The 12,196-nt window shown below is 36.6% G+C and overlaps 1 protein-coding gene across 1 annotated transcript in view; it reads left to right on the top strand.

The window, feature by feature from the left end:
- The window catches only part of COL4A1 (collagen type IV alpha 1 chain), a 135,267-nt gene that overhangs the window by 47,815 nt on the left and 75,256 nt on the right, over positions 1 to 12,196 (top strand). Inside the window, exon 2 of the mRNA XM_067293915.1 lies at positions 7,937 to 7,987. Coding sequence (XP_067150016.1) covers positions 7,937 to 7,987 — 51 coding nt within the window. The remainder of the gene's footprint in view (positions 1 to 7,936; positions 7,988 to 12,196) is intronic.

Below are 12,196 nucleotides of genomic sequence, written 5' to 3'. Positions count from 1 at the left end.
AAGCCCTATAAAAGCTCTCCTATGCACAGCTAATCTTCCAGTGCTTCTCTGCAGGATTTGTGTGGATGGTTGTGCCAAGATTTCCATTGATGAGATATACACAGAATAAGAAGTCACACAGATGCCATTCCAATAATCAGTTAAAACTAATTGTCTTAAAGAATAATAGTTTCTGTGGTTCACTGGAAGCTAGGCTAAAAGTACAACCTTTTAAAATGATTTGCTAGTACATTTTAATCAGAAGTGGATGACTTTGTCAGCAGGTTACTGATTTGATGGCAAATGACTTCAGAATTGCTGAAATAAAAATTGTAAAACCTAGTCAATAACCAAAATATTAAAAAATAAACTATTCAGTATAAAAAAATAAAATTAGTCAGAAAAAAACAGAATTTTGAGACTTTTTCAGAAATGTTTCATTAGTGCAGTTTGAGCTTTTTGATTTTTCTCCATTTCTTATGTGCAAAAGAAATAAAAAGCTGGATTCACAATGGAATTGCTTTTTCCTTGATAGCTATTTCCTGAAATTTTGAAGATGCCCATGTTCAGTGTACTGAAGGGTTTTGAATCCACTCTTCAGCTCCTAGATGAGTGTCCATTTACCAGCCTATTCTTGGATGATCTGCTTTCACACTTCTGGTGTGCTCCACAGCAACCAAACTGTTGTGGAGGCAGGATGAAAGCAAGTGAAAACGCTTTTGTACTCTAGTGCTTTGGACTCTCATTAAGGAAAGAAGATGCTCAGGTTCCCATCTCCGATCTAATAAGATTTCAGTGTGCCATGTGAAATATAATTATTTCAACAGGAAAAAGTGGCTCTGGCTTGCCTTTGAAATGGTCCAAAGCACAGCAGGTTTCCTGTTCTTCTAAGAGAAATGAACTCAAATCTTCTGAGGAAGAAGATAGTATATGGTACTTTAAGTCTTTGTCAAACACTTAATGCAAAGCTGTGTTTTGAAGGAGAGTGACTTTTTTAAAGCGTGGCAGGGAAGAATGATGTATTTACACTGAGCAATTGTTTTGCTCTGCCAACATTTTTACAAATATGTTTTAAAATGCTAGTGTAGGCAGGACAAATTTTCTTCTGCAGAGTTCATGTCAACCAGTATATCATAATACAACTCAGCCTTCCAAAAATAATATTTCAAAATGTATTTGTCAAACCTTTGTAGCTAATACATATGTTAATACTAATTCATACCTTGTTACTGTTGTCTAAACAGACATTTGGGTATTCTTAAATAAATGAGTTCTTTTTCCTTCAAATCACAATTTTTATCCTTTTGTGTAAATACAGTATGCTGAGATATAGAAACAATGAAGTTTTTTATCCTGGTATGTTTATTCAAGAAAAAAATGATAGGCACCTTTTTCCAAAATCTAAAATAAATCTAAATAATCTTACAAAGGCAAATACCTAAATTTTGCTAAGTGATTAAGACAGTCTTTCTTTTTTTCCTCTTCTTTCTAGTTAAGTGTAAACCAGAAGTTTTAGGAACACTTTTTTTTTGGATGTTTTTAATGGACTGCAAAAAATGAGCAGTTCAACTTACTGTGGACAATACAGAGTACAAATTACAACTGTACAAATACAGTTATATCTAAAGGGTAAAGACAAGAATAGTAATACAGCTAGGGAGCTATTTTGACATTCTGAGGAGAGAAGAAAATATGTCAGGAATTCAAGAGATAAGCATCCTGCAGTTGGCATCACCTCCCTATTCCCGTATTTGGTGGGATGTGAAACTGAAGACACATATTGATTCAGCTCTTCTGTCAGCTACGTATGAGTTGTACCTATGTGCAAGGAGGTAGAACTGCAGTCTCTGCTGTGTAAAAATAAGTCTCCCTTGGCCTTCCCCATTGTGGTTAGGCTAGCATAGGGGTGGAAAGAGGGCAGTTGTATGAAAATAGGAGATTCTCACTTAAAGCTCTTGTGGTCAAACAGATTTTCTATTGGCATAGTCAAAATTGGTGTGAATTTGAACTAAAGCAATGTGGAGAAGGGAGGAAATCTCCACTGTTCTCATCAGAAAACACGTTCAATTTAAGCATAATGTCTAAACATAAAATGTCATTTTGTAATGAATAAAGTATGAGATGAAATCATTACAATTATTGTTACTTGTTGAAGGATTTCAACTATTAATTAGAAAAGGTGAAGAGTCAAAGGAATTTAGTATTTGTACTGTTCTCACCAGTTACTTGTTTATAGGGTTTTCAGGCATTTGAAAGACATTGTGTTTTGAGTGGGAGAAGTGATTATATTCCCTGTGAATGAGATTTTCAGCAGGAACAGAGTTAAGTAAACAGTTTTTATTTTATTAAATTTCTACCTTATATATGTGCTTAACACTTTGAGCTAGATTGAGACCTATGCAGTTAGCCTAAGCTAATAGGCAGTTTTAGTTCAACTGTACATATTTACTGAAAAAACTTTGCTGTCTTTGGCAAGACTTCCACACATTCAAAACTTCAAGTATGTAATGAGGGAAAAAACATGTTTCATTTGATGCTGAGCTTTCTTGTGAAAGTTTGCCATTGTCCTATCATCTCATCCATACCACTTCTGACTATTCCAGAAAACCAGACCAGCAATGTAACACTTCTCTATTTCTATTTCTTGTTTACTGGTAGCCTTATTTTTAAAACAACAAAATAAATTTGAAACAAGCAAATAGTGTGCACATTTAGTCAGTGTAATTACATATTCCTTTTCCTGCTTCATCTGTGTTTAGTATTCATGTGTCCTGTTCTGTCTTAGGTTCTGGGCAGGAACTGCCGTCTTGATGTTTTATATGCATCTTTCATAAAAGGGCACTGAAACTCAGCAAGCAGACTCTGAGCTTATGTTGTGGGAAAGAGAACTACACGCTGGCTTTAAAAAATCACTTCTGTAAGAGAGATGAGTGTCCAAGAACTGACTCTGCCTTTGTATTTTGTTTGGTGATGTCTGTAGTCTCCAGAAATGGTGCATGTCCAAATATGGCAGTTGTCTCCCTCACAGACTGTTAATCTGGCTATTTGTATTGTTCCTGTATGTGTTCCAAGCAATAGTCCTCAAAATGCCAGGGAAGTAGCTGGACGTGGAAAAATAGAGCAAATGCAGAAGTCTGTAGCTAAGACCTCACAGATGTGTTTGAAACTGAATTGCAGAGCACAGCTTCTTCCATCTGCTGCAGGAACTTTTAGAAGTCTTCTCAGCTACGTCACTCTCAGGGCTTAGTACTTCTGAGGTTTTATACAGCATTCATTGGAGATAGAGATCTGATTTGGGAGACCTCTTCATTAGCGGTACTTTTTTAGGACTTTATGTTACTATGACAGTAAATGAATTGCTCTTTTAGCCAAATATTTAATCTGCATGTAGCACTTTCATGTGTGCGATGTTAAAGGGACATGATCTTTTTATAGTTTTATACTGATTTGCAAGCATGATTCACTAAACTTATTATCAGTTGCAGACAGTCTGGAAGAATGAAACAGAACGGAAATGCTTGTCAAAAAATGAAGCAATTTATAGTGCTAAAATGAGCTTCTGCTTCTGGGCTCACTGGTATTTTGTGGGAGGAGTGAGATAAAATGAATGCTATCAAATATTATATAACAGGTTGGTCTGAAGTGCAAGGAAGCTATGAGTATTTGAAAACTGCTAGCTTATCATGCAACGTGTGTGAGGCATCACAGTGCCTCTGGCAAAAATCTTTGGATTAGTCTATAATTGGCTTCTACACAAGGGATAAAGAGCCTTCCTTTTCATTCCCCACACCTAAATTGAACTTCCTGCACAGCACCGTTCCTTTTTTGTTTTTTGCACTTGGAGGACATCAGTGATTACTCCAAGCTCCATGCAGTTCCTGAAGAACACGTCATTTCAAAGAGGATGGGTAGGAGATAGGCTGAAACTATTTCTCTCGATTTCTCTCATTACCTCTAGCCATATGTGGTGGGAAATCATGAACTGGATTCTTGTTATTATGACACTGGCTTAAAATCATAACAGTTTAGAAATAAGCAATAAGTGGCACACTTTCTGCTCATTTACCTTGCGAAGACTGTCTTGTGCCTTTGTGGTAAATTTTCCACTTGTGACTTGATTGTGTAAGGTTCAAAAATCATTCCTAAAATGAGTATCAGAAATACAGATCTCCTTGATCACTGAAAGATACTCAACTAAATTTCTAACACTTTCTGAGGAACAAAGACCCATTATTATTCTGTATCCCGTTCTGTCTAGATCCCCTTCTGTTTGACTCTCAGTATCACTTTTCCCTCTGTTTCCCCCCTTGTTCTCATACATAACTCATACTCCCCTTCTGGCTATTTCACCTTTTCCTGCTTAGTCCTCCAAACTGTGATTCACCTCAAATCAAAGCAAACATTGAAAACAGGTGAGATGAATCCCACCCAATAAATGCCTGTTTCTTGCCGTTGCATAAAGGGAGACTGCAGTAACTAGTATAGATGTTTATATCTACACTTGGTCAGGTGAACCCAAACCCTGATTCTTGTACCTACTGTAACCATCTCTCAGTTTCCCACCTCATTACATGTTCCTTTGACCTCCTTAAACTGACCCTTGACCTAAAAGCTTTTTCTCGTCTGGCCCTCCCAGAGGACTAAGAGGAAAAAAATCTTATTTCCTCCTAGCATATGTAGGATGTTATCAGTTGTATCATCACATCCCTCAGACTCCAAAATATGCTTTAGTAGCTCCCAATAATGGAAGGCAGCAGTGGCTGTTGTTGGTGGTGAACCTTCCTTCCGCTTGCAGATGTTATAGTCAGTAATAGCAGGAGATGCTGCTACTGTAAAATAACAGCATGATTTTGTAGAGCAGGTGACCTTATGTTGGTATAGCAGGCTGCAGTACTTGGCCGGTAGGACCTTACGCAGCTGTGTTCTGTCGGACCTGCTTGGGAGGGGCTGTGCTCCCTGAAGTTCAGTACATCCTTACCTTCCTTGTATTTGATTAGAATAATCTGATATTTAAGAAACAGGAAAAATTAAGTATAATGGCATCATTTTTAGGAGCACAAAAGGAGACCTGAAAGCACAAGTCCATTCTTCTGACCATTCTAAATTTAAGAACAAAACCCAATTAAAAATCAACAACAACATGCCTTTTTTTAAAAACTGTACATGTTAAATAACAGGCCGAAGGAAATATACAGGGATTAACTTGAAAACAGATGTTTATAATGATCAATGACGTATTTTAATTACATTCCCAGATGCAATTAAAACAGACTTTTTCTGAATTTAAGGGATGTGTTGATAAAACTGATAGCATTCTACATGATGCTGGAGGAGGAAGTATGATCTGTAAGCATGCGTCTTCCAGCTGTGATCTCATCAGGTCTGAAAAACTAAGAAAGGTCACACTGGGTCAGTTTTTGAAATGGGCAGTCCAATGTTTTTCTAGGCAAAACCATGTACTGCAAGACGCCATGTTGATAGTTCAGTGGGTGGCGCTTTTGCCGCTCTGTCAGTATTGAATTGGAGTTGTAACGTGTGCTGATATTGTTTTTGGATTTAATTCTCTTTCTATAGTATAGGATTTACACTCATTCAATTCAATGTTGCTTTTCATTTTTATTTGCATTTATGATATATTATTATGGTATACTGCTGTAATTATGTAAGAGAAATAATTTTGCTTTATATGAATATGGAGAAAGTTTGACTTTTTTATATGTAGATCCACTGAATTGTTGCATAGAGTAAGTTCTCAACAAGAGGAACAAATACTTCAGGAGTTGGTATTTTAGTTTTATTTGACAGCCTTTGATAAATTTATTTTCAGCAACCCAATGTCTCTTTGATGCTTTCTTTACTTTAAAAATAAATAAATAGATTTTCTTTTAATCTCAGAATGGATTAGATGCATTTGTTTTTATTTCCCAGAAGTACCGAGATCTCTGTAGACTGTGGAATCGATAGGCATGAAGGTTTGGGCTCTCAGCATCCTTGCTGAGAGCTTGCTTTGGAGAGGTGCTGTCCCTGACTGCTTCTGGGACTACTTCTGGGATAACTACTTCATGAGGCTGCTGAAAGATCTCGCGTGCTGCAGGGGATATTCAGTGATACGAATTTTTTTGCTTGTTCTCCTGCTAGTTTGTTTCTATGGGGCATAACAACTATAAAAGTGATAAAGGCTGCTGAGTTACTGGTTGCTTCATGACTACAGGGAGGAAAAGGGAGGAGTAGGCTAGATGCACCTGAGTGTGCTGTAATGCTTTGGTAATGCAAAGCAACTGTAAGCCTTTACCTAATGGGTACATCAACTAATCTGACTTGCCCTTTCTCTCAGATATTATCACCTTTCTTGTTTTGCAAATAATTAGTGGTTCTTTATGGTTGTCATAGAAATTGTTTGGTTACTGTTGACTCGATACAACCAAACCAACCCCAAATCTCTCGAGGCTCCATCTTATGGCTTATGTGAACAAAGGCATGAAAGCTTTTAGTGGTACTTGTTCCTGTTACGCTCCCTTCATCAAACATCTAAGCAAGATCTCCCCTTCCTCCCTTCCGGGGGAAATGACACATGAAATGAGTATTTCATGTGAGGAAATCAGCTGTCAGGACTAGCTAGGTCAACTCCACAGTGCACTATCCTTCCCTCCTGAGATAAAAACACCCCTCTCCCAAATCCTCCTGTCTCTCTGCCCTCCAGAATTTCACATTACAGAATCTGAATAGACTTGGGAGTCTTTCAAAATTTCTCCTGAAGTACTGACGTTTTCTAGAGGTAGAAGTTGGCTGTATGTTGACTTTAGTTTATCTCATGTAGAAACCCTGTGAGATGGATCTGTCCTAAGAAAAGTCTGTCCAAAACCAAGAATCTATATAGTAGAAAATACTTCAAATTGCTTATATTTTACTCATTTTTTCAATGCATTCTATTGCTGTAAGGAATATGCTTTTACTGAATGGAAGCAGTCTCGTCATAATGGTAATTACAGTTAGACATTATAAAAGACAAGAAAGCGAGAAAAAGGTTATTTGAAATGTAGCAAATGTGGGAAACGGGACCAGAAGGACCATTGCCTGGCTATAAGCATTAACAGTTGCCTCTATTTCTAATATTTTAAGTACGGAACAGCTTGCTCTATTGGAGGCTGTGGTTTGACTTGATTTCATATAGTACGTCCAGATGTCCTTGTCATATATACAGTTCACTGTGGTAATGATATCAATATTTTAATTTCCTTCTAAAACTGTTGTCCTGGTATCTGAAGATTGTTAATAACTGATTAAAAAAAAATTAGTAAATCAATATTAAGAGGTCTCATGGTAAACGCCTAAAGGGTATAGACAAAATTCTGTGACTTCAAGAACATGTGGTTTGATTCTTTTTAAAGTCTGTTATTTTCCTCCATAACTATAGAAGAACTGCAGTTTCACCATTCCTATCTCCTCAAAATAATGAAATGTATATATACAGATTAATTATTTGTGCAGAATGCGAGCCATTTCTTTACACACTGGTGTTAAAGAGATGGCTTTTAAAATTCTCTTTAGTCTTTGAATGTATAAATATAGAATCCTTAGAGGAGAGTCAACCTGTTGTTTTAAATTGAAACATTCATGTTGCTAGATGTAGAGTGTATGTATATCCTATAAAAATGAATTATTTTAAAATGGTGGCCAAAAATATAATGACTTAAAAATAACATAGCATTTTTTTCTGGTTAAAAATGATGTTCTTTTTATTCTACAAAGGCATTTTTTATTATACTGTGCCTGAGAGTGGAAGTGTACATTTGTATAAATTAACAGAACATTGCATTGGACTTAAGTGAACTATTTAACATTTCTCATGTTTACTGCCTTTGTAATCTGTGTGGTACTGATGACTTCCCTAGCTCTTTATGGTATGATCTGGCACCCAGTTCAAAAAATTAATCCTTAACTTCTCTTTTATTTCCAGGGTTGTTCTGGCTGTGGAAAATGTGACTGCAGTGGAGTGAAAGGGCAAAAAGTGAGTATGCCAGCTTTCTCCAACTAATTTCCTCACTTATTTAAGTGACGTGGTGTCTTGGCTTTCCCTGCAGCGGCTGTCCCACCCCTGTGTCCTCTGCTTCTCAGGCTCTCCTCCCTTGCAGCTTTGCTTCGCCCATCCCCAAACTGGGGTCTCAACCCAGGACCCTTGGCTCCTCCAGCCCTTCGCCCCAGCTAGTTTCCCATGACAGACAAGTAGTGTTCTCCCGCTCTGCTCTGCTTGGAGAAGCAACCCCAGCTTGTCTCCCACCTGAGGTTTGTTCTGCCTAACCAGCCTTATCATTTCTTACACCTCACCTCTGGCGTTTGCGGTGGGAGGTGCAGATCCTGACATGACGTCCTGCATAATTGAAATCTGCTGCTGGTGCTGAGAGAGTACACCTCTGCAAGTGATGTGAATATGTTAGTTCAGAAATGCTCTCCACAGTGCAGATTGCTCTCCAGGAAGGCTATGGTGCATCATAAGTAACCTACCCTGACCAAGGTTAACCCCAGGAGGCAATGCCTTACATTAGGAAAAAGCAAGTTAATAATAAACTTAAATATAGCAAAGTGTTTCAGGTCAGTTTAACAGAGAGAAATGTTAAAATTCGTGCTGAACCAACCCAAAATATTTATTTTTGGTACTTCCCATTGATAACTGAAAGAAAAAACAGAGTTGAAATTCTCTTTTAAATTTTTTTTACAGAACCTTGCAGATCGGTTTTAGGGTTCCCATTCAGCTACCCAAACTATTTCTGCGTACAAAACAAAAAAAGGTATATTAAAGGCTTCTTTTGAAGCATCAACAGTGAAGAAAACATATACCTTACTTAAACATTCCATGAATTCCCCTTGTAAATTACCTGCACTTGTAAATATTGTAGACGTTCAATCACTCCCCTTATCTCTTTCAATTCTGTTGTAGAGATTTTAATCTACACTATGTTCAGTCGCGCATGCACATGTACTGTATCTCTACCAATGTAAATGAGTGTAAACCAAAGGTTTTATCATCCTGTGATTGCAGTGGGAACATTTTTCAAGGTAAGCTGTTTAGGTCACCCAGAGAAGTACTTAGAGGAGTTTTTATTGTTTTGATAAATATACAGCTTGTGTTCTACATTATGTCTCACATGTGATAGCTACATATTTACAGATGAGGGTTTTAAAAATGTCTGTTGGTGGCTTTTCTTTGGTGTTTTCTAGAAAGAGGAATGTAAATGGCTTAATTAGAGACCTAAGCATAAATCATTTTATTTGTAACAGAACGTAGATTAATTTGTGAGAAAGATTAAAAGTATCAAGTTTCAAAACGTCTTTTAAGGTGGAGTCTCCTTTTTCAATGACCAAGTAATAGCTGTTTAACAAAAGTCAGCCATCCATTAGAACCTGACAAAGCAAAAGATTTGTGCAAGTCCTGGAAATTTGAATTTATTCCTTGATATGTGGATCTTATTTTTCAGTTGCAAGTACAAATAAATTATTGTAGAGTAAGACAGATATTAAGTTATAACTCTGTTGTTCAAAGCTATTAGTTTTCGTTTGGTAGAGTATGCCAGCATCTTGTAAATAGATCATTTTAAAAAATGATGCAGTTTTGGGAAAGAGAGTGTGTCAACACTTAGGCTTCATTTACTTCAGACTGCAATCCTGACTCTCTCTGCTAGAGGTAGAAGACAGATTCTCTTGCTGGCATATTTAATTTATATCATTTGGAGTCTCAAGAATTTCTATTTATAAAAAATATGTGCTTGTCTATTATGATAGTAGCTAAAACTACCTCAAATTAATGTAGGTTAATCAAAAATGTAGAAGAGAGAATATTATCAATCGTTAGCAATAGAATTCATAGTAAATTCCAGATCTCATACACTTACCTGTTGGACAAGTCTGTTGTGCAGCACAGCTCACAAACTTTTCTGTTCTTAAACACATATATAGTGAAATATTTACATGCTCTCAGACTGTGCAGGGAATTTGATTTAACTACTGACATCTCAACAAGTGAATAAATAGCTATGCCTAGAAAATCACATCTAAGAAAAGAATCTGGAAGTATTTTGTAATATATTTAAAAATAATTTGATTCAGATCAAGGTATACCAAAGTCTGATGGTTATGATAACAATCTGAGGCTTTCAAATGTGTACTTAGGAGTTTGAACAGAAAACTTTTTTTTTTAATTACTTTTTATTTTCAAAACATCCCCGTCCCTGTTTTAGCCCAGTGTAACTTTTAGCCACAATTTTTTACATTTAATACTTACCTAGTATAAGAACTGCCTGCTACCCAGTCCCATGCCTGAATATATGATAAGTTGGTCACGGAAAAGAAGGGAAGCATCTTTCCTGTTTGGCTGTGTATTTTTAGAAATGGTCATTCCAACCATTTGGCTTTGGACTTGAAACTCATCTCTGTTCAACAGGGTTCCTGCTAACTTACTATCTGTAGTGGTACCTGTTATTTCAGAGATCTACATGAATGTCATTTAACCAGAGAAAGACCTCTGTTCTGCATATACATGTAGCCAGGAGCAATGCCAGAAGACTGTTGCCATCCCTCACTCTGGTGATACCCAAGGAGACCAAGGCTGAGAACATCTGTTCTCCACGCCTCATGTAGCCTCATTTGTGGGAAGTACATACCCACTCTGCCCAGTGCCGTCCAGGGCCAACATGTTGCCTATGCTGGAAGCCCTTTTGATCTGGCTTCCATGTTGCGCAGAAGTGCAGAAACACTAAAGGGCCCTTTCCAGTCCACCCACACTCTTAAACGACGTAACCACACCACTTTACTGCCGTGGGAGCTCCTGCAGCTGTGGAAGTGGGTGCAGGGTTTGCCCTTTAATGCCTTAATTATTAGCATCTGGAGATACATTTCTTACCATAGTGTGGGAAGAAGTTCCAGACCGTATGGTTTACATTTTTTTAAATTAACTTTTTTTTGCCAAATAATCATATTAATGATCTCGCAGAAAAGTGCTGAAAATAGTATTTGAGATAAAAACTGTGAAATACTTATGAAATATTACCCAACAGAATTTCAGACTTGGAAGAATGAATTATACTGCCGTATTTTCATCTCTTATTTGAGAATCTTTTCATCAATATGGCTGTTTGAATGTATTTTAAATATGGCCATCCAATCTATTCTCTCATTAGACTGTTTCCATGAAAATTGCATCTCTATGCCAAACTCCTTTAAGATGACTCATACTTTATCAAGGGTGCATAATTGACAAAGTCTAGGGGTTTGGAGTCCAGATTTCAGAAAATGAGTGTAATTGCAACAGATGGCTTTTAGCCTATAAAGCCTTTCTTATTACACTGAACATCAGGCTGTTATTTTAAGCTATATAATGTCAAGTATCATGTATTTGCAGAACAGAAGGGGCAGAAATATTAGAATAACTTAATATTGTTAAAATAATACAACAGTAAACAATACCTTACTGTTTTCCATTAGATTAGCCTGTAACATCTTCATTTGTTTTCTTTTACTCTTTTTTATTTGGCTTTCTACATAATAACTTACTGTTCTTTCTAACCTTGCTAAAGTGTGAGATCTGTTTAAACTGATTAGGATTTTGAATGCTTGCCTACATTTTATTTGGTTACTCAGAAGCAGACAGAAGCTATGTTTTTTTTTATGCCTACCTAGATTTTGAGAACCATTTCAAGCAGCTGTGGAGATAAGAACTGCTAGGCATTAATGTGGATAGAAAAAGCATGTTAAGCATTTAATTACTATTTAGAACAAAGACTGTATAGAGCTGAGTAAAATTCTTCGTTCACTGACTTTTTTTTCCAAGAACATTCAGTCTCTCATTCATGAGCATTTGCAGTCATTTTATGCTGTATCAGAAACATGTATAAGGGGAAGTAACACTGGAACTTTGCTGTAACTAATGTAGAAAGATTAACCTTCTAATGCTTATCAGTTAGAATGCATTAAAATAGAAATTGTCATTCTTTTGTATCATATGATGATTCCTCTTCCTCAGCGTTACACATTAAAAGCTAAAGTTGCAAGAATCTCAAAATGTGATTTTGTCATTGTGCACGAACTATTGTACTTTCTAAAAACAACAACAACGAAAAACAAAAAAAAACTCTGCTAGGAAATTCTGAAAAAAATAGAAAATAAGAATAGAATTAACTACTACATAACTGTTGCTTTTGTTTTTTCTTTTTGTTTTTGAGATGGA

This window comes from Apteryx mantelli, chromosome 1, assembly GCF_036417845.1.
Source record: "Apteryx mantelli isolate bAptMan1 chromosome 1, bAptMan1.hap1, whole genome shotgun sequence".
Lineage (NCBI taxonomy): Eukaryota > Metazoa > Chordata > Aves > Apterygiformes > Apterygidae > Apteryx > Apteryx mantelli.
The sequence above is the reverse complement of the archived record's forward strand: the minus strand, read 5'-3'. Positions and strand labels throughout refer to the sequence as shown.